Raw genomic sequence first — 23,392 nt, 5'->3', positions numbered from 1 at the left:
TTTGTGGCTTAGCTGGGTTAAAATCTTTTGTATCTTTAAGACCAGAGACAGACACAAAGAAATGAGGGTTCAAAGGCTCCTGATGAATTTTTCGACAGCCAGTAGCCAGTTTTGCTGGCTGTGTACACGGAGACAGAACTACTTTCGAAGTAAAGAGATGCATCAGCTGTCCAAACTCACTTAAAACCCCCACTTGCCAGGGAGCATCAAACACTGCTTCATGCGCAGCAGAGGTATTAGACTCTTCAGGATGCAACAATACACCTGCTGAAACACCCACCTCAGCACATCTGGAAACTAAGCAGCAAGGCTGTTATCAAGTTTATTCGGGTGTAGCCATAATGCAGCCCTAGCAGTATAAACCTCAGTGCAGGTTGGGAGTGTTCTGCGAACACTCTGCAAGACACTCACCTCTGTAAAGACTGTTTGGTACCCAGACCCAGCGTGGACATGAGCTCGGAGGAAGTCTGCAAAAGACGTGTGTTGCTGCTGCTTGAAGTATATATTGGCCAGAGAATCTGCCATAAACAAACCCATCGAGTTGCAGAGGCGGATCACAGAGTCCGGGGTGGCACAGTTCAGCAGTGCCAGCTGGGCTTCTCTCTTCACACAGGACATTAGTTCACTAGGAGGACATACTGGTTTCAGCCTTTCCGTTGTCTGCAGGACCACCGAGGCACAGGTATTGGAGTGGTAGCCCACAAACACATCAGAAGGGCTGTAGTTCTGCTTGCTTATGAAGTGCTCTTCTGTATTGGCTGCAGTGAACTCACACACCCACTTCTTCAGCGCTTTCACAGTTTCTCTTTGCCCTTTGTCCAGGACAGTACTGATATCCAGGTAGTGCTTTTCCAGCCTGTTGATCAGTGGGATGGGAAAGTGCTTATATACCACATCTTTCTCCTCGATGACTATCAAACGGAAGTTTGGGTGCACTCGGCACTTGACCCGGTGGGTGCCCAGTCCCAAATCAACATACTTCTGGCCAGCAAGGTACACATAGTATTGATTGAGAGCATCGTAGAGGCTTTCATAAAGGTTTTGCAAGTTGAGGAGCACAACCATTTGGCCAGTTTCCATGCAGACCTTCACACGGTTGATGTTCCTGCATATCTGGGTATACTCTTGGTCCTTAGGGAAACTGGAGCCAAAGATAATTTCTGGCTGTCGTCGGGCAGTAAAAAAAGCTTGCTGGAGGATCTGCAGTGCTGCATAATTCTCAGTCAAAACAAGCAGGTACCTGCAATCACCATCCTGACCACTGCTGTAAATGTTTTGTCGTATCAGCTCAATTCTACTGATATCACAAGCATGTATTTCTCCTTTTTCCGGTAACCGTGAGGTGAATATTTCCAAGGCATTGACATCATATTTGCCACCGAAGTTACGAAGAACAACTGTAGCTATGTCTTGAGGTGTTGGCTCACTCTTGGAGCTCTTAGCTAAGGCAAAAAACATCTTTATGAGGCTGTAATAGTCACGCAGACCAAAGAACTCCCTGTCTTGGGCCTTGCAAATATTTTCATATGCATCTGCAAAGTGACAAAAATACTGTTCAACCTTCTGCAAAGCCCCTCGTGCTGAGCAACAAATCCCCTTCGCACTTTCTATGAGCTCTTCTTTGCTGGGGTCACCACGTGAGACAAAGATGCCTCGATTCATTTTAGCAGGGTCCAAAGCCCAGTTAGAAATCCCAATGAAGCCAACCTTTTTGTGGGGAAGAGGGACATCATCTATGCAGCCATCTTCCAAAAGTGGATGTAAAGTCTTCAAGGGCATTTTGGGAGAGTCTTCTGCCAGCCCAATCTCATCCAAAACCACCACTGAGACATACTCCTCCAAGTTCTTCCCTTCCTGGAATCGAGCACAGTGCTTGAAAGTGCCTATGATTCCCTCTGGAGTAGAGAGAGGGCTGCACTGAAAAGACACTAGATGGATCTGCTTCAGGTCCTTGAACAAATCTGAATGAGCTGCTTGGCCCTGCATAGCATCAGCCACAATGGTTTTTGCAAGGGATTTGGAGCTCCCAGGCTTCCCAACAAGAAAAAGAGGGATTTTCAACTCAATGCAGATGACCATCATAAAGACATTTTCCTTCAAGGCCAAGTTTCTTGCTATGGTATCTTGGAGGTACACGCCACTGAGGAATAAGTCCTGCATCAGGGAGATTTCTTCCAAAATCTTTTTCTGGGTATCATAAGGTTTTGGAAGGACCTGGCTGATAGCACTCCTATATCCCTCCTTCTTTTCCAAGGATGCATGATAGCAGACCCCGACTGCCAGCACTAAGGACCAGATAACATTGTTTCTCTCAACAGGGCTCTTTGGAGCTCTCTTCTCAGCAAGGTACTTCTCCAGTTCTCTCAGCAGTAGCTTACTGCGCTTGTGAAACCACTTGAAAACTTCCATGCAGCGTTCCACATCCCGCAGGCTGACAAAGCTGCATTCATCATCCCTCTGCCTCATGTATTGCTGGGAAGCAAAAAGCACTTCTGTAATTACCTCTGCTTCAGACTGCCTCATTGGGACATGTTCAGTAACTCTCTGTACAATCTGTTGTATATACATTTTTTCAGTTAAGTTGTTCAGCTGCCCAAAATCCCATACTAATGGGATCATGCTGGGTGGGAGTGCATGGACCCGGTACACAAGCTGTCTCAGCGGAATAGATCCAAGCTTATCCTTAGTCTCATCTGCTTTGACACAGTAGCCCAATCCAGCTAATTCCAGGCGTTGAATCATCTTTGGTGTGTGCTTACGATAAGGGTTGCAGGCTGCTATGATCTGCAAGCCAGAACAAGAGACCAAAGGTTTCCCCTGTACTGTGTGGTCACACAGAACTTCCTTGATGCTGCTTACAGCCTCTGTTGTGTTGGCTTCATCGAAAAAGAGGACTGTGTCCAACCCATGCTGCTCCTTATTGGTTTTAGCAAGGGCTTCTGCTTCTTTGATCCTGGCGTAAATCATCTCTGCAGTAGTACCTCCATGAACTTTAACAAGCTTCATGTTCTCTACCTCTACACAGCTTCTGCGTAACTTGCACAGAAACTTTATAAGTCTGGTTTTCCCACAGCCTGTTTCTCCCATGATTACAACTGGGATGTTGCATCTGAATCGCATCTCAATAGCCAAAATTTTTAGCACATTGTCTGTTGTGAGTTCATATGTCTCATCAGGGTCTATTACCCAGGGGATTCCCAAAACCATGCAAAGCTTCTCTAGCTTCTCATGACGAGGCAACTGATCAAATGGAATATTGAAGGGAACTCTTTGGAGTAACAAGCCTTTGTACAACCGTAAAGTCATGATATTTTTCTTGATAATGTTGCCATTCAAAGGATTAATGGCATCAACACCGCCACTGCCATTACGCTGAAAGTGGAAACCAATGAATGTCATGGACACACGATCTTCATTGAAAAACAAATACGGATGAGGTTCAGACTCCCACTTTTTCCGAATGCGGAAAGGAAGAAGATCTTCTTCTGCAATGTTCTCCAGGTTGGAGGACTGCCCTCCTGAACTTTGATCAGAAATGTTTAGGGAGGGTGTTGCAAAATCCCTTGCCATTAAAATCATGAAGGTAACGACAAAGTTCTTGAAACCTTGCAAAGTGTCCTGGACAAAGTCAGGGTTGCAAAAGACAGAAGCTTCACAGTCTCTCAACTGAACATTGAGAAACCATGCAAAGTTTCGGAGTTCTGACCAGGAGGGATCTGTGATCCCGCAGTGCAGGAGGAAATGCTGCAAGCATTCTGCAGGGCTCCCTTCCACAGAGTGCACTTCGTAAAAGAATGTGTCCAGATTGTACCCCTGATCAAGTCTTTTCAGATACTGGAAAGGTCTCTGGAAAGCCTCACTGCAAAATTCTTCTTTGTCCATTCCTGGGTCTGAAACATCACCAGACTGGTTCCCAAGTGTCTCCAGTTCTAGTACTTCCTTAGGAGATTTGCATGTTACTTTAGGGAACACATCAAAGAAATTATACTTCTGGCTTGCTGACATCTGGAGTAGAGGAAAAGAAAATGTGTCATCACAAGACTGTAGCCCTAATCTTCTTCAGTCTGTTTAATCTGTTCTTAACAGTATTCTTGCCTAAAATCACAGGCCTAACTGAATAACAACAGCTAGCCTATACAACCATGACACTTTTCCCCCTATGCATCACTTCTGCTTAAAGTGCATCACAACAATTAATCCTATTTCCTCCTACAGTCTCCTTCCTGTAACATTAGTCCTTTGTTACCTCCAGTCCCTTCTCAGTGTTACCTCAAAGAAAAAGAAAACTAAACCCAAAACACTGTTATAATTTATCTTGTCCCTTCTACACTCTGTTCTTATAGCTGCCTACAAATATTCTAGAACTTTCAAACATGCAAAGTAACATGAGGAAGAATAGATTTTGCATTTCTGTGTTCCCTATAAATGTTAGGGTAGGGCGAATGAGGCTTGGACTAACAGGCCTTCAGAAATTACCAACCCGAGAAAACCACAACAGGTATAATTTACTGTCTGGTTTTAATATCACTTTGTACACCACCACAAACACCACTCGGTAACGGAAATGCACAGTACACCCTGATACAAACAGGAAATTCCTATGCTATGTTTACAGTTATAGTCTCTACAACTCATATTCAGCTATATACAGACATATGTGCAAAATGACCGAGAAATTCAAAGAAATCAAGTATTTCTGTGTACATACATGTCTTGCTGCTTTCTTTGGCACTGGCGATACCTCAAGGATTTCAATGATATACAAATGGCACTTCTGTCGTAGCCACATATTTCCATTATTATCTGTCAGATACTGCAAAACCAACAGCTTGAATAGAAACTCTGGAACTCCACTTTGTACCTATCACAAGAAAAAGACAAAGGCATTTCATATTTATTTACTCATCGTAACTTCACAGAATCATAGAACAGTTGAGGGTGGAAAGGATGTCTGGAGATCATCTTGTCCAACCCCCCTACTCAAAGCAGGCTCAGCTAGAGCAGGCTGCCTAAGACCATGTCCAGTCAGGTTTAATAACTTCAAGGTTGGAGATGCTACAGCTTCTCTGGGCAACCTGTTCCAGAGTTCAACCATCTTGATGGTACGGAGTTCTTTATGTTACTTATACAATAATTAGAAAACAGTACCTAGCAAAATGGCTTACTAAGAAACAAAAGCTTTAAAGAAACAGCCTCTGCAAGGATCCACATAGAACTTCTAGGACAAGGCAGCTGTGGGAGGGATGTACTTACTGAAGAGGTGATATCAAAATGGAATATCATGGGCTTTGTCTGGTGTTTTCTCTTCAGAAAAGGCAGGAGAGATGTTAGCACTTTATCTTCATCCACTTCTGGTTCGATTAGCCTGATGGTTTTCAGAAGTTTTGTATTGTCAGGCTGCTCTTCTTGCAGTCTCTCATGTAGCCTCTTCACATAGAGAGATTTCCCTGTTGTCATAAAAAACACAAAAATAATTAAAGCTATCAAGATCAAATACATCATATTAAGGTCATAAACATTTGACTTCCTTCTTTCTGTTACATGAAATCTCTGAACCTTCCCAACAGGCATTCCAGAAGAACGCTTAAATCTGGCTAGAGTAGCTGCAGCCTGGAATCAAAGCCATTGCTGTTGTTGGCTATTGAAGGGTGTCATTATCTACATGGCTTGTTTTGCTTGGACTACCTGAGAAAGGCTTTACTTTTTATTAGGACTTGAATCTATGCTATTATGTGGTTGTTTCTAAGTCAAAACATGGGGGGGGCGGAATGGTTGTTGTCAAAGATAAAAGTACCCCCCTCAAGTTTCCTAACTTATCCTGTAGAAACTAGTTTTGCCAGCATTCGGGCAACGTCAATGACTTGGGTTTGTTGCCTGAGGCTGGCTATACTCTGCATCTGCTGTTTCCCAGATTAACACAGTGAATGGAAACACTGTCCCATGTCCACTGGCTACATCCCATCATACCCTTTATGCTGTATCTAGTGCAGGAGCTGGCTGTGGTAGGTTCATTCCTCAAATACTTTCCTGTTATGGGTATCTGGGTAAAGGTGTCTCTTCCAACCTTTTGGAAGCTCTAAACTCACCCTCAGCAGTATGAAAGGTTTGTAATGTAACAAAAAAGGTGGGTTTATATAGCTTTCCAGACTGAAGCTAAGGCAGCAGCCATTCACAGATAACACCTGAGAGCTGCCCTGGATTTCTGAAGTTTGACAAAGGATGCCATTTGTTACCAAAACTGTTTTGGATTTTTTTCACTAATCCCTGGAAAATAATGTAGCATGCTTTCCCTTTTGAGCCTAACCTTTTCTATTGGGGTGGTACTGTATCAAAGCCCAAGAATGGCTGCTGTAAGGAAAACGCAAGGTCTGATGTTGCTCCTGTATGCATGCACTAAAAGTACTTCAGACTGTAAGTTTATACAAGAAACACACACAGCTGGACAGCAAAAGCACTTACTGGACTACTAATCTCTAACAGGGGACAACAGCTAAGGAACAAGGTAAAAACACAGCTGACACAGTGACTCTTTCCCAGTATTTTTTTCAGTGATTTGCGGCTCAGGAGCCCCATTGTCAGAGATAGCACCTTTGTGTTTAATAGCACTTGATGGATGTTTCTCTCATGACTATAATCATTTTTAAAGCCTGTGTAAAGCTTTAGGTTCCACAATTTAGCTAAGCACTGTTTGAAGAAACACCTTCTTCTGTTTGCTTTTCAGCCTGCCAAGTAGTTTTATTTAATGTCCTCTAGCTTTTTGCATTAAGAGACAGCCAACAATCATTTCCTATGCAAGAAAAAACAGCCAGGCTTTACAACCCTTGTCCCATCTCACACACAGTTTCATGCAGGCATATTTTAACCTCAGGAGGTAAGATTCATCTTATCCAGCATTAGCTATCTAATTTATGTTAATGACTTAAGTCAGTAGAAAGAGACAGGTGTCAGATTACTAAAATGAACCATCTCTAGCAATGTCTATCTCAGGACAAGACAAGCTGCCCTTACAGCTTTCACCTCACTCCACTAACTGTAGTCCGAATCATTCTTTTTTACTAGATGCTTATGACTTGGACACAAACCCTGGCAAGGGGAACCCCACTCTGGTTTTCAACACTCAGCAGACCCCACTTTGCATGTGACATCTTACCCACACCAGCTCTTTTGGAGGACACAATCCCAACACACATATTGCCCTTGAACACAGAAGCAGCTGAGCTTGAAGGCTGAGCGACTCTGTAGTGGTGCTGAAGGTATCGCTGGATTTCAGCTAGCGGCCTCTGGGGTATCATGTGCACTTTGTACTGGCTGAAGACAGAAGGGATGTAGCTGTGCTCCCTCTCACAGTTGCACAGAATGATGAGGTGATAGGTGCTGTTGTAGCGCTGCAGGTGCTGGAATAGCTCCTCTGCTCTGCAGCTGACATCATAACTCAGCTCATCTGCATACAGCATGGTGTAAATTTTCCTTCCTCTGCTGCAGGGAATGAGGCACCTCCTGAGGAAGAGCCCCACTTGCTCAGCAGTGGTCTGAGGAGTGCACAGAAGAACTTCGTCAAAAGTGGGAAGGGGCTGGTTGGGGCTGTTCATGTAAATAGCCAGAGCAGATGTGAGCACCTCAGAGCGAGGGCATACGATGAGGTTGGGCTGACCAACATACAGAAGGTCCCGTGGAAAGTCTCGTGCAACATGCTCTCTCTCCCAGCTGGCCAGATTCTTCAGCCACCCACCAAGTGTATCAATATCCAGGCAGTTCGGAAGGAAGGAGCCCATATTGCACATGTAGCACTCCCAGATGCACTTCAGCCGTGCAGCCAGATCCTTCCCTACATCCAGCATCACTTGGAAGTCAGAAACAGCCTTCCTTGAGCTGGGAGGCACCTCACTCCTGGAAGCTCTAAGGACATCCTGCTCAGTACAGTTGTGTTTTAGGAACGAAAGCATCATCAGTGCATTCTGGCTGGGCATCCCCTGCCCCAGTTCTGTGCACAAATAGACCAGCTGCTCAGCAGTGTAGTAGTTCAGGTAGAAATGCTGGAATCGTTTTTCATATATGAAGCTTTTCCAACTCTCCAGGAAACTCTCCATTGTCTTGCAGAGGCCTGGGAGCACAGCTGCCATATCTCCTCGCCCTTCTAGCACTGGGATCAGTCCCAAAGAGAAGTCTATAAGAACACATGATTCTTTTTCGGGTGAACAATACACATGGGCAAGCCAGGAGCGGAAGAGCATGTTCCCAGCTGAATAAAGGTCTATAAAGGCCTGGGCAAGTCTTTGGACATTGGAAAAAATCTGTGTGAGGAGAGGTAAAAAAAACTAAGCTGATTTAGCAAGACAAGTCCCAGTCATGAAACCACAGGAAAGACTTTCAATCAAAATAAAGGCTTTGGTTCCAAGCCAGGTGTGTCAGGCCTTGTACAGTAACAAAAGACTCCCTGTGGCTTTTTAACAGCAGTATCCCCAGGAACCCAGTAAGGAATCCCCAGCTTGCTACAAAAGCACAGCAACCCTCCCAGCCAAAAGCATCCCCAGTGCAGCCAGAGGATGACGGTACCAGTCCACGGCCCAGTCTCCAGCTTAGTTCCACCTTAACAGGGAACCAAAGAGGTAGGAACATCTATCTGCCTGCTACCATTCACCCCCAGCAGCTCAGCTGTAAACCATAGTCTTAAAAGCTGATATTCAAGGCAAAATCCAACCCCAGCCTCAACATCAGTAACCCATTAGGTTTGAAATCTGACCTCAGAGAACTTCTCCACCTCCAAGCCTTGCTCCCCCTTTGCTGACATGAGCATCAGTTTGTTCTGCAGTTCACGGAGCTCTGCCAGGGAGTATTGCTGTAATGCCTCATAATCCCCAGAGCTCCTCGGGAGGGTGAGATGCACAACATTGTCCAAAGAAACCTGCCAGAGAATAAGTCAATAGCGCCGATGTGGACTGAGGTTCCACCCTGAGGCAGTGCTATGCCCAGCAAGGGCAGCACTTCGGAGGCAGCAGTCCCCAAAAAGGAACTGTGCAGAGTGGGAGAAAAGCTACAGCACATTTCTGACAGTCATCAACATGCCAGCAGTGCTATCTGCAGGAGGGGTGGGAAAGCCAAGCAGCCTCACCTTTTGGCCATCAGCTGGTGCTTTGAGAACATATATTCCTCTGCTGTTGATGGCAGCTGCCAGCGACAGTGATGACAGCTCCACAGACCCATGGCTTTCTTTCACTATTTTCAACCACTCTAAGTGTTGAGCTGAAGCATGCTGTGGGAAGAGAAGACATGGCACTGCCCTAATCGCTCTGATTTGGCACTTCTTTCCAGGATTACATGTGTGTTCAGGACAAACAGCTTGGGCTAGCATTAAGAGTTTCAGGATGGGGAAGGCAAAAAAATGAGTGACTACCAGCCACAGCCCAATCTTTCTCCACAGCTGTTCTTTACTAACACCACACAAGGCTGAACAAACAGAGCCCACAGTGCTTCAATGCCTCTTGCTATAGAAACATGCCCTGCTGCAAAAAAATAAGACAGAGTTCCCAGACATCTGCCTTCACTGTTTTGCATCATCATTCAACCTCCTGTAAGAGCAAAGCCACACCATGCCACACTTGAAAGCCTCAGCAGTGCTCTGGAGAAATCCATGCTATACCAGTTACAGTTGCTCTAATACATTTTTTGTGCCACAGAAACATAAGATATTTTTCTTCCAATAACAAGAGCTACTGCAATGCCCCCACACAAGTGTAATTTGCCCTGTGCAGTCAATCTTCCAGCCGCTCCTGGAAGACAGAAACACAAGAGGATGCAGAGAGGACCTGCTCCAGCAGAACTCACCAGTTTCTTGGGAAGATTCTCATCACTGTCCAGGGCTCGCCACAGCTTCCCCAAGCAGTGCATGAAGTCCTTAAACCCTGACTCTTGCCTAAGTTCATAGAGCAGGGAAGAGTAGCCATGCACAGTGTCATGGAAACATGCCACACGGTCCACATCCATGTCGTTCTCCCCAGCAGAGATGGATGCCAAGTCTACAAATACCTTCAGCTCATTTGTACCTTAAATGAGATAAACACATGAATGAACAACAAATGAGGCAGCTTTAATGCAATTCCACATCACCACCTTTTACAGAAAATGCAGAAAGAATGCCTTTGAACAGCACTTCCTGTGCAACTTCTCTCCACCCATCCTGCTAGCAACTTTACTAGGTGATTCATCCACGTTAAGGACATCCTTGGCCCTGGCTTTTCTCCACATTGCCATGAAGAGCGGATTCACAGCCAGGATGGAAGCAGTGCAAAGGGTGTGTGTCTCTGTGCATGTAAGACAACCAAGCTGGCAGACACACAACTAATCAGACCACTGCCATCCTGTTAAATGGATGGCCTCTGTTCTCTTAAATAACCAGTCTGAACTGAATAGTAGCAACTATTACAACCCTTCAGACCAAGCTCAGCTATCAGGCAGGGTAGCTACTGTGCACTGCATGAGACTACAGTGGCACGGGCATGTTTAAAGGGACTACTTCATAGCACGTTCCAGACCGAAACCCATAAGAGATGCTTGTAACTATCAACACCAGAAGCTGTGAAGGCATCAAGCAGATAGCAGATGAGTCAGGGATATGGCATTCCTTCTGCCCCCACACAAACTGGCATCCCTTCTAGTACTATCTGTTTAATTTCTGGATGAGCAGCACGCACCTTTCAGTGCTTCTCTGACCCAGCAGACAAACTCCTTCTGCTGGGCCAGCTCCCTCAGACACCCACGACGCTTCACAGTGATCCCCTGCAGCAGTCTCTTGGCATGCATAAGCTCAGGGCTGATGGAATCCAGCTTTTGTGTCTTGTATGATTCAAGCTTTTCTGTCTACAAAGCAAGTGGTGCAAACAAACATTCAGTCTGGAAATGGGAAATACAACCTGTTCTCCAGCAGGGAAGGGAAAGCCCTCTGCAAAGCTACACCCCAAACAGAGGAATACCACCTTCTCTCTATTAGGCAAGATTACACAAAAGCACTTTGTTTGAACACTTAATTTTTATCTCAAGCACTTTGGGACAGGGAATGGCTCTCAACAGACTGGGGTAGACTTAAGGGAAGGTTTAGATTTACCCAAGCTTTCTAGCCAACACCCTGACAGTACAGAGCTGAAGAAGGGAATACTTACTATGTCCAACAAATTTTCCAGGATACTGAAGTCACCAGAGAGGTTTAAAATCTCTCTGACATTGGCAATGATCTTCGCAGCATCAAAAGTTAAATGCATTTCATGGTATTGCTGGATCTGCTGAAATCGCTGATCAACCCAGTGTCTGTCTTCTTCAGGTCTAAGCTTACATATGGTATTTAGTTCAGTTTTGATATCTTCAGGATGATTTGTGAATTCCTGAAAAATTGTATCAACTGCAGAAAGTGTGAGACTTCCAGATCTGAGATCATTATACAACCTTTCATAGCTCACAAAACAAGGGGAAATTAGACTGCAGAAAACATCACTAAGGTCCAATGCAGGAACAATGTTGTCATCCTCTTCCTCTTCTTCTTCTGAACTTCTATACTCCTTTCCTGCCTCCTGCGCTGCTTCCTCCCAGAACTGCTGGAAGATCAGGCTATCCTTAAAACAGTGCATTTTCCGGGCAAATTCTTTCAGCTCTGGGCTCAAGTTGTAGTAGGTCTGTAGGGGTCTCTTTCCCACATTCACAACTGTATTTAGTCTTTTTGAGCAAAGATCTTCCAAGTGTTGCAATTCCAGTTCACCTACATCCACTTTAAAACAGAGAGACAAGTCAGAGATAGATCAGATGTCTGGCTTGTGTCCAGCTTACTTCATCTAATCTGCCAAATTGCAAAATGCATGTGGACCCCTACAAATATCATTTGGTGCATAAGCACTCACTTGATCCCTCAAATGCTCTAGGTTTACTTCCCCCACCCCTCCTCATCCTTGCTGTGGTTTAGAACAAAGCTTGTTTACAAAGCCCAGTCGTTTTCAAAGAAAATTATGTTTTCTGGAGTTGCCACTTTCAAATTGCTCCCCCAGAACACTACCTTTCACAGATGTCTGCACCTTCCTACACATGTTCAGAAAGGTTCCTATCGCTTTTTGATCTTTTCTAAGAAGTGTTAATTCTTTTTGCCTCCTCTGCAGCAATTCTTTCAGTTCTCTCTGGAGTAGTTCTTTGTTTTCACATAACAGCTGCTGGTGCTCTGAAAGAAAACTCATTGGTAGTCACAAAGCAGATACTTAAATACTTCCCAACCCCTGCACCCATAACTGAGGTTTGGAATTGCAGAGTCACAAACAACACAGTGAAATGCAGACAACACAAACTGGAGCTGGGAGCTCTATATAAAGGACAAAGACAAGGGCAACACTGCTAACTGCTGAAGTACCTAATTAGCATTACTAATCACTGAAGTAGGTTAACAGAGTAGGCCATCGATCACTACAATGATGCTGTAAGCCAACAATGCCACATTTGAATGGTGCTCTTACTTATCTCCCAGATACAGATGAACTGTTTCTCATGCTGGAAAATCTCTTCCAGATGTTTCACAAGGATACACCCTTTCTGGATGTCATCGGTGACACTCACGAACACAGAGTCTGCTATGGCCATGACATTCTTTGCTTCATCTGTAAGTTTTTCTAGAAGCTTTGTGTTTGTTCCTGTTCCAGAAACAAAGCATGTAAAACCTAGATCAGCCCTGCTTCACAAAAACTAGGCAGAATCAATAACTATTCAGTGTCATGATATAGAGTCCTTCCATTTCCCATTCAAATCCCTACCCAAAAGCCTGTGAACTCATCACACTACCCTCCAACCCCTCATGCTTTGCTGAACAGAAACAGCCAGGATCTCAGGAGAGCAATTCAGACACCTTCCCATGGAGAGCCCATACCCAAAACCTGTGGAGGAAACAAGTCATTTTGATCCATTCACATGACAAACACTTTTGCATTTTTGTGTAGCAACAACTTATTAGAACTTCTCTGAGAAGGAAGTTATGTTCTACAAATCCACTTGATCTACAGGTTCAGCAGTCCAGTACAAATCCTGAAGTGGCTGCAGTGGATTATCATAAGAGGAATACTAGCTCCCTCTTCCTTAGCCTTTCCTCTCCAAAACCAGGCTGAATACCTTGAGCTTTGAGGTGGGGAATGAAACAAGAGCAGGACAATTTTTATATATTTGTTTGCTGCTCTGCAAAGTGGGAACAGCAAGGCAGCGAACCGCTTTTCGTAGACTCCTATAAATACAACTAACAGACATACCATTAAAGCTGAAGATATGTTTGATGTCAGGCCACGTAAGCACATGGCGCAAAACCTCATCAAAATCATCCTCAGGCTGCCCATTCTTAACGGGCCACGACTTCACAATGATAGTTGATACAAGCTGGCTGAATCGGCCCGTGTTGTAGGAAGACAACTTCTCAAGAAGATTGCTCTGAGTCTGCACAAGGCATATAAGACAGAGAAGAAGGGAAGAATGCATCAGTGTTTTAGATTACACTGCATCTATCTTTGTCTTGGGATCAGGCACTGATGTCAAGAAGTCACACCTCCAGTCCCGAGGCATATTCCAAAAAAGCCATATGACACGAATGACACCAGAAATCATGATGGCAAAAGCATTACAAGTATTTTTCATGGATGCTTTATAAGTGGATCCTCATTTCCCGATTTCTTGTCAATTTTTTTTTTGTTGGTTTAACAAACTTTAACAATCCACAGCAACTCAAGCAATAAGAGACTGAATGTGCAATTCTCCTTCCACCACAATGCACATCCCTGTACTATGCAAAAGGATTTCTATGCAACAGGAAATTTGACTTCTTTTCCTACCTTGAAGGAAAATACAATACCTGGCAAGCTGCAGTTACAGCCTCTGTGGCACAATTACTGAAACAGCAGACAAGGGAAGAGTCAAGTTGTGCAAATTGGGAGTGCTGACAGCAGTAGACTAAGATTTGGTTAACTGGAGGCTCCTAGAGGGCAAAAGGGAGATTTCTTATCAACTTAAAAGTTTCCAAAGTGTTTCTTCTGAAAGCATGAAGGAGTGTTGCTATTAAGACAATAAAAGGAATTAAGTCGAAAAATTTAAGTTTCCTAGTGGAGCCAAGCATCAGCCCATTTATCAGGGCCTGGAAGAGAGATGGAACACAAATAAATGCTTGGAAAATCTTTTAGATTGTTTCCATCAAAAATGTTTGATTACTTAATATGCATCTCTGCAAGCCAAGCTTCCACCAGGAAATATTTGTTTCCTGATTACACCATGAAAATCAACGGCTTAACGAATTTTGTAACTCATGTAGAAAGGAGATATACAAGTTCAGTTTAGAAGGGACCTACACAGCATGCATTTGGGAGCCTGGACAACACAGTTTCTGCACTATGAAAAGAGACAAGTGCCAACTTTTTTTTTCCCTCTAAATCCTTGGGTGCTTACTTTACACCCACTGTTTCTTAAAACTACATGGATGGTAATTGCTTGAAATGTACAATTTCCTTTAAAGCATTAGGGTGTCAGCCACTGCTAGAAACAGACCAGCACTGCAGCCAGGCTAGCAGGCTACTGGAGTCTCTGACATCAAGAATACAGCATGGTACATTTTCATGTCCAATTTTTGAGCATCTATAACATGGTTTATAACAGCAATGGCAATTTTTATGACCAAAGCCACAGCATTTTCGCTTGTCCATTCAGGCTCTAGAAGCTATTCTGTAAGCACAGCAGAAGACTGTCTATCTGCTCTGAACTTGGCCCACCAGCATGCAGTGACTGACTGTAGTCCACCCTACCTCCTGAATTCTTCTCTCCAGATCTGCAAGCAAAGTTTTCTTCCACCTCTCAGTGAACTGTTCATCTAGAAAGCTGATCTTCACAAATTCATCCCAGGCCTGCAGTTGAGAAGCAAACAAACCCAAAACACTAAGTACTGAGATTTAACATTCAAATAAGAAAATTAGAACTATGCTGAGGAGAGGCCTCACACTCCTCAGACAGTCTGCAGTCCTTTCAGATGTTTCCATCCAGAAGAAAAAAGAGCAGTCCCAGAGCTGCAAATGGCAGCTTCTAAGCCCAAACAGTGTCAAAATGTCCCAGTTGCTAAAGGACACATTTGGATGAACCACTTCCACTTTGATGCTGGACACTGTCTCAGGGAGGACTGGGAGCAGAGTGAGTCAGACTGTAAGGAGCTGCTCTGTGCTTTGCCTGCTGGAAGGCCTGAGGGACAGCCAGTAGAACATACAGGGTGAGCAAGACAACAGCTTCAGCTGAACGCCAAGGGGCAGCTCCTCATCACAGCAATGCCTCTTGGAACAGTGAGAAAAAGGAGAAATAAGGTGAGCTGAGCAGCACCAATTATAGCCCTTTGCTTTTCAGCCCAATAGTGTTTAAAACAACGCAGCTTCTCAGCTTGTAGTCTGTACTGCCTGTCCCCATCTCATTCCTTACCCAGCCACAGCAGCTACAGTTCCCGTTAGACTCAAGACTATATGGTTAAGCTATGGTAAAACACTTTTTATTCATACTATTAGAAGATACAAACCCAGAGTTCCCAACAAAAAGAGAACGTCACATGCTCCGGGTGTTCTTTCAATAACTTGTCGTTTAAAGCATTTCTGAACCAGGTTTGAACGTGTCTCATAGCTTCAGTGAATATTTCTACCACTGGAACTTCCTGCACAGCATCTCTTGGAACCTGCTGCACACACAGGAGAAGAAAAAAAAAAAAAAAGAACAGTTCAAGCAGGAGGGGAATGTACAAGTGATTTAAATAAATATTTCTAAAAAAGAAGGCCTAAATGCATCCAAAGCACAAACATGTCCAGCAACAGAGACCCACCACTACTTGAATAAAGGATAGAGGGAGGCTGGGAAAATGTAATGCTCACAAATAGTTTGTGCTTAAGAACACTTATTCCAGGAAGTCAAGACTACATATGTTTAAGTGAGGGGAGAAAAAAACCAACAACAACAGACATAACACAAAACCCACAACAGCCAACCTAGGCATTTAACCTTGTTTTCAATAAGAAGAGTCAAAATCATTAAATGATTTCACAACTTTTTGAAAGTACCACAATCTCGGTTAGAGTATTAGAGGTTTTCCAAATTGAGAATGGATACAATCTAAAACCAGTCTGTTGTACCATTTTTGTAGTACTTCTAGATAACTTGCTCATATCAGCCCATGAATGGTTCCTTGCTACTCACCGCTGTAGGCTGAAGTTTGGCAACCTTCGAAATCATCATGGCAGAAGTGGCAGGAATCATGAACCACTCCCCCCGCTTCACGTACTTGCAGACCCTCTTGTGCAGCTTGAGGCAACAAGTCAAGCAGGACTGCCAAGAAGAAGCTTCCAGAGCTCTGAAAGTCAGGAATAAAGAAGAATTTATTTTCTGCTGGGGGGGGGAGCAAAACACACACCACCCCACCAATTTCAATACAGTGTGGCAACTAACCACCCCCCCCCCAGATGTATTTTTAAAAAGTGTTGCTATCTGACAGAGGGATAGCAATACAGGATTCTTTTATTCACACAGATTTCAATGCACACATTCAAGCTACGAGCATAACCCCACCCTGCAGGCATCGTGTAAATAAAAAGGACTATGCTCTCATAAAAGTGCACTTCAGTTACCTGTCCTGTTTCTCATCCAAGGTACACAGCAATGTCTTTAGAAGACTCTCTACTAGCTAAGAACGAAAAGATAGAAATATTAAACTGTGGAAGGCATTTCACACACTGGTTTCTCATTAGTTGAGGGGATGCTGTGAAAGAGGGTATTCAGTATTCTTCCATGCCTTCTCCAACTCTATTATAAATACTCTATAAAATTGCAAAAATTATTTACTGGATGTCAGAGTTCACATATAGGTGGCTATTATTTTTACAAACAAAACCTGCACTTCTTAAAATGTAGGGGTTTCAAATTTATTACCATTAGTTGCAACGTCCAGTTCCTGGTGTCCTCACACAAATACAAGTGTTTTCACAACAGGCAGGAAAATCTCTCAAACCAGCAGCGCCTTGCCCAAACCCCCCAAAGCTGTGCAAAAAACAGTTTCAGGCAGCCATCTGAGGATCTCCGGATTAAAATATTTACCATCAGTAACTAAGAGCAAATTCAGATACGCAGACCCTTCTCTCATCAATGGCAACATTTTTTGCTACAGATACACCCTCTCATCTCTTCTTAGGAGTCTCCTTCTTCAGAGCAACTATTTTTGCTTTTAGCTAAATTAAGCTATTTGTGCTCTGACCTGCTACCAGCGACATTCCCTTCAGTGACAGTCAGTTCTGCTAAAAGGCATACTACAGCCCAGTTTCAGTGTTTATGCCTCAGTTGGTGTCCTCGTTTTGGCTGGGATAGAGTTAATTTTCTTCCTAGTAGCTGGTACAGTGTGGTTTGGATTTAGTGTGAGAATAATGCTGATAACACACTGATGGTTTTGTTGTTGTTAAGTAGCACTTAGGATAAGTTAAGGATTTTTCAATTTCCCATGCTCTGCCAGCAAGCAGGTGCACAAGAAGCTGAGGAAGCATGGCCAGGACAGCTGACCCAAACTAGCCAAAGGGATATTCCATACCATAGGACGTCATGCTCAGTATATAAATTGAGGGGAGTTGGCCAAGAGGGGTGAATCACTGCTTGGGCATCAGTCAGCGGGTGGTGAGCAACTGCATTGTGCATCACTTTCTTCTTCTTGGGTTTTATTTCTCTCTTTGTTATATTCCTTTTCACTAAAATTATTATTATATTTTATTTTAGTTATTAAACCATTCTTGTCTCAACCCATGAGTTTCACTTTTTTCCTGGTTCTCCTCCCCATCCTGCTGGGAACAGGGAGGAGTGAGCAAGAAGCTGCATGGTGCTTAGTTGCTGGCTGGGGTTAAACCACAACAGCTGGGTAAAACTGCCAAGAGACAAACCTTAGGACTGTTCCGCAGAAGGTCAACATTCTCTAATCTGTAAGAAACACCTTGAAGAGTAACTAACAAGTCACTGGAGAACTCTTTTATAAATTCAGCCAGGCCCTCCAGGGGCAGCACACTGATCCAGGACTTGACCAGAGTCTTATCCAATTCCATCAAGTATTTCTTCTCTTTCATTAGTTGCAGTAGGGTCCCCCTGGAGAAAAGACAAACCAAAATCTTCAGGTTTTCAAGGTACAAAAGGCTAAGAGCTTGTTCAGCCCACAGAGGACTCATTCTCGCTCCAGTGCTTTTTTCATTTACAGCTGAAGATCAGTAGAAGACCCCAAGACCCAATGATCGCAGCAGCAGTGTCAAACTACTGAGCAGAAGCACTCAAGGAAAATAAACTCCAGGTCTTGCTTAGATTCTGCACAACGCATATCATGAGCTGCTTTAACTCACGCCAGGCATCACCAACCACACAAGCTGCTCCACAGCTTGCAGAATTAAGGGTTGTTTGCGTCTGAAAGGTAATAGACTGCACAGCTTTGCTATACACCATAATTTCTGAGCAACCAATATGTCTGTATTCATATATCCCAAATACCCACCATTAACATGCTACGTTTCTTATTTTTTAAAAACAAGGGAGAGAAAAAAACAGATGAAGTAAGGTGATCACCACCAACTACACAGCGTCAAGGCACTGGATATAACTAGTAATTCGGGAAAACTCACGTATCTTGATTCTTCCTTGTTTCAGCAAATGGAAGCCCTTCCAGCCCTGCCCAGGTATCTTCTTCCATCGGCAAGTGGTCATGCTGCATAGGAGCAGCAACGAAATGCAGAAGAGGAAGAATCCACACCCACTGGTCTACTTGCTCATCAATGCATCTCTGGCACAAGTTTGTCAGGTGAACCTTCAAACTAAAAAACAACCAAAACAAACACAGCGTAAAAAAAAATAGCTTTTTACAGGATTCAAGAATGTCCTTGGCAGGCTAAGGCTTCATCTCATAATTTCATTATGTACCTTCAAATAACTTCTGGCAATTATTTTAGCTGAATCTTATCTTCATTGAAGAGTATATATATGGTAAAAGTTTAAGACTCAAAGCTGTAATCTTACTTGAATCTCCCTGCACAAACCCTACTAATACAGCACTAAGAAGTGCCAGTATTTTATCTACAGTTTCCACGTGAACATCCCCCAGTCAGGGATCAAGTGACACAGATGCACAGAGCCAGGCATTCTGGGGACAATTATTGGCCTCCTTGGTTGAGCAGAAGTACTACAAAGGCCTCCAAAAGGAAATTTAATAGCTGCAGCTGTGCAAGTGAAGAACTAGAAATTCAAGTGCCAGATAAGCAGTTAGATAAGTCTAATAAGCAGGCACTCCAAAGAAAAATCAACAAAAGACATGTAATGATGCACTTCGGAGGGGGCAAGAAGAATCAAAATATGGCATTTAAATTTAAATGAGTAAACACATGATGATCCTGATTGCTGGAGTTTGTAAGTATGAATAGCGAACAGGTAAGAAGCTAGGAACTGCTTGACAGAAAAGGGTAACAAATAAGATTTTTACATATAAAGAAAAAAATAGTTTTAACTCAAATCTACTACTCTCACAACAGTGACAAGTTGCAATAAGGGGAGTCCTGTTTGGACAAAAGGAAAATATTTTTCACATCAAGAAAAGTATGTGACTGTAAGAGCACCCCAAAGAGGTTGCACAATCTTCATCCCTGAAGTTTTTCAGAACTCAGCTGCAACATTGCCTGGACATTAGCCCTGCTTTGAGCAGGAGGTTGGAACAGAGACCTCCAAAGATCCCTTCAAATCTGATTTTTTTCTGATTCTCTAACACTAGAGAGTTGAATTCATTATTGTTTTATGACAGGGTGTGATGCCTGCAGGAAAACCAGCCCAGTTAGTTACCTTATAAGTGCTCTAGTAACATACATACCCAATAACTGCTTCAAAAGCCGTCGTGATAGCATGCATGTCATCCAGTATGGCTTGTTTGGACACTTTATCCAAGCACAAGAGGCTACACAGGTCAGCCAGATGGCTTTTAAGTGCTGGAAGCTTGAGCATATCAACTACTATGAGAATGGTGAGCCCCAGAGCTACTTTACTTTTTATTACTAGGTGCTCTTGCAATGCTTTTGCATCTTCTGGTGCAAGGAAAGGAAGAGCTATTTTCATTATGTAGTTTAGCAGCAAATCATTCACCTAGGATAAAGAAAGGAAGAAACAAACCAACCACAGCATTAGTTCCCCAACAAGTCTTTTTATTCTGAAGCCATTTTCTTCTACCAGTTACAGTGAGGACACTTGATAGCCCTATACACCCCACAGCACCATGGTGGTACCAAGACATAAGCACACGTGGTACTGACCACCACCAGAACATCTGGTGTAGTACCCCAGTACCTGTGATGGTTTGGTGCCCCTCTCTGTGCTATCAGCTCCCACCACTCAGTTACTGCTGCACCTTCCCACACCCAGCAGAGCTGAGGAGCGTCAAGGGACCGAGGTAGATCTCAAAGGGAACCGGTTTGCTGAGCAGTTGTACACCCAGCACTGCTTTATGTCACCATTACACACCACCAGCACACTCCAACTTCCCAGTGGACTCAGGCTTGGCTGGGACTCAGCACAGGGAGAGAAATTTCTGTTCTTACCCACAGCCCCCAGCAGCTACTCTAAAACGATGCCTAGGGGGTCCATAGCACTGTAGTGCTTGGCGATACCAAAATCGCCCTTCTGAAAACTGGCAGTGACATGAAACACCCGTGGGCTCTGCTGAGCTGGGTGGGTATGCCATCTTGTGGCCTTTCCTGCGTCACCAGGAGGAGGGAGGCTGCAGAAAGCCCTAACACTGGTCTGAAGCCCCCAAAAAGACATGACATTTCTGCCATAATTCATAATTATGCCAGGTAAGAAATTTAGGACTCCAGAAGCCCTGTCTGCATCACTGCTTAGAACTGGACCAGGACAAGCTTATCTCAGGAAAAAAAAAAAAGGCAGGTTTAGAATCAAAGACAAGTGCAGGTAAGTTGGTGACAGAGTGACTGGCAGCAAAACTAAAGGGCCAGGCTTAGGAAATGAATATCCAGACACAAAACCCACTCAAGAAGTCACCACATCACAGCTCTGCTGTTGACCAATATGGGATATTCAGAACAGCACCTAATTGCAAAGGTGTGACTGAAGTTCCCAAGGCAGACAGTGGCAGTCACCCCGAAAGGATCCCTGCGGAGTCTGTCACACCTGAACTTTTTGAATGGAAAAGCAAAATTAACCCAACAAGGTCAACAGCAAAATTAAAAGTTCTGTGTTTAATAACTGAATGCCTGTTTACTAGTACCTGTTAAAAGAAAACAGATTACCTGCTGTACGCCAAAGTTTAACTCTGTCCATAGCACTGCCCCGCCATCAAATACATATGGTTCTACTGTAACAACATAAAACTGGTTCAGCTGGCAGACGAAGTTTCTCAGGTTGTTGGGACTCCAGGTTCCAAGAATGCTGAAGATATTTTCTAACATAATATTTGCAGCTATTATCTTCCCTTCCACCACTTCTTTGTTTTTATTGCGAGAAATCATCTTCCATAAGTTTCTCATTACAGAAGGCTTTGCGCACACAATATCATCATACTGATGCCATTCTAGAATAACCACAGACAAGAACACAGAAAAACAGTAATTTGAGAAACATACACACATTTAAGCATAACTTCACTTTCAGCTGTCCACAGAAATACCCCCGCTGACCCATTAAGTTTCCAACTTCAGACAGTGCTGGCTGCTAATAATGCTAGTCCATATGAAGTTAGAGATCATCCCACCAAAAACACATGGATTGTCCCAATATGCAGATCCAGTCAGAAAAGCTCACCTCCATTGCTGAGAATGTTGCCTCTTATAAGTAAGCAGCGATTCACATAAATACTTGATACTGAATTCTTGTAAATAAATTCATAATCCCCTTCACCACAGGTAACCCAATATTTGTAAGGAATGCATTTATTTATATGTTCTTTTGCAAGAGTTACAGTGCCTTCAATGAGGTATCCATGTTCTCCTAGATACCTAGGAAACACAAAACAGAGCAAAGAGAAGCAAAGGGCATGTCAGCTGATCTATATACTTCCTTTTCCATGCATCACTCCATTTTTAATAGGAATGGTGATTATTCTCTCATGATGACAGTTTTAGAATAGTTATCTCCACTATGAAAACTCTTTGTAGCAATACCCACCTATGGACATACTGCTACAGTCTTCTGTATTAAATGAAGTGCCACATTGCATTTTGTTCTCCAGAGCCAAAACACTCCTGGGCCTCTGTGTGACTCAAGAGGGTACTTACTTGGTGCAGTTCAGCTCACAAATGTTGTCCTTCCAGTCTACATAGGGAGAAATGCCTTCAGCCCTGATGAACACTTTATGGGTCTCAGGGTTTAGTTTGAAGTCTTTGGATAATACTGCATGGAAATATACTGTAACACCATCACTTCGGCTCACAGAACTACAAGAATTAGAAAGAAAATAGAAAGAAATCTAATTTTTTACTTTTTTTTTAATTGCACAAATCATTATAAACAAATGAGATTTGAGCCACCAGCTTACTGGATTGCAAGACCCATAAGCTCTGTCAGCAGTTCACTTAAACTGATGCTACATAGCAGGCCTAGTGTAAAGCCTAGTGAAAAAAGGAAAAATGGGTTCATAAAGACAGCATGAAATGCTCTGGCCACCTGCATCTGGGTCACTGCATTGGTAAGCCAACAGGAATTCCTCACCCAGCAGTCACATGAAATGCCTGTGCTTTATCCCTCTTCCAGCTCATACACATTAAACAAAACAAGTTATAAAAATCAAAACAGCTCTGCACACTATTAATCTAAAGAGTTACATGTGTGAAGCACATGTTGCTCTTAAAAGTAAAAAATAAAAGTGCAATCTCTTTTTTTTATTCCTCAGATAACCAAAAAGGTTCAAGTACCAGGTGTACCACATTACCCAGTACATGACCTGTGCTGCAACTCCCATTTTGCATGAGCAGTAGTTCACCTCAGTTTTGAGGCAATTCTATTTCCACATACCCAAGACACATGCAGACCTAATCTTAGTACTTCAATCCCCTGCCTCAGTCTGGAGTCCTCTAGTCCTCCTCGCACCAAATCCTGTAAGTGAAGAATACTGGGAAGCAGCAGTGGTGTTCTCACCTTTCTTTAACCTTATCAACAGGTTTCTGGTTCCTTCGTTGCTTTTTCTCCTTGCAACTGCCTGCTACAGTTGAAGCACCATCTTTTCTAGCAACTTCAGGTCCTTTGGCCTGACTTGCCTTCTCAGTTACTTCATGCATTTTCTCACTTGGGGTCGTCTTTTCCTCTTTTGTTACTTCATTCTGCAATAGGAAGCCAGACAATGCCCAATTAAACAGGAGACCCTGGA

At 43.5% G+C, this 23,392-nt stretch overlaps 1 protein-coding gene across 1 annotated transcript in view; it reads right to left on the bottom strand.

The window, feature by feature from the left end:
* The window catches only part of RNF213 (ring finger protein 213), a 56,248-nt gene that overhangs the window by 24,733 nt on the left and 8,123 nt on the right, over window positions 1-23,392 (bottom strand). Inside the window, 24 exon segments of the mRNA XM_010578546.1 lie at window positions 412-4,005; window positions 4,709-4,861; window positions 5,254-5,447; window positions 7,151-8,291; window positions 8,741-8,902; window positions 9,110-9,250; window positions 9,823-10,040; window positions 10,689-10,854; window positions 11,154-11,752; window positions 12,035-12,193; window positions 12,483-12,656; window positions 13,263-13,443; window positions 13,856-13,978; window positions 14,796-14,894; window positions 15,548-15,703; window positions 16,216-16,369; window positions 16,644-16,699; window positions 17,937-18,135; window positions 18,660-18,857; window positions 19,892-20,160; window positions 21,321-21,601; window positions 21,832-22,025; window positions 22,305-22,463; window positions 23,164-23,327. Of these exon segments, the coding sequence (XP_010576848.1) occupies window positions 412-4,005; window positions 4,709-4,861; window positions 5,254-5,447; window positions 7,151-8,291; window positions 8,741-8,902; window positions 9,110-9,250; window positions 9,823-10,040; window positions 10,689-10,854; window positions 11,154-11,752; window positions 12,035-12,193; window positions 12,483-12,656; window positions 13,263-13,443; window positions 13,856-13,978; window positions 14,796-14,894; window positions 15,548-15,703; window positions 16,216-16,369; window positions 16,644-16,699; window positions 17,937-18,135; window positions 18,660-18,857; window positions 19,892-20,160; window positions 21,321-21,601; window positions 21,832-22,025; window positions 22,305-22,463; window positions 23,164-23,327 (8,934 nt within the window).

Source organism: Haliaeetus leucocephalus, unplaced genomic scaffold, assembly GCF_000737465.1.
Source record: "Haliaeetus leucocephalus isolate CR32 unplaced genomic scaffold, Haliaeetus_leucocephalus-4.0 Scaffold646, whole genome shotgun sequence".
Classification (NCBI taxonomy): Eukaryota; Metazoa; Chordata; class Aves; order Accipitriformes; family Accipitridae; genus Haliaeetus; species Haliaeetus leucocephalus.
The sequence above is the reverse complement of the archived record's forward strand: the minus strand, read 5'-3'. Positions and strand labels throughout refer to the sequence as shown.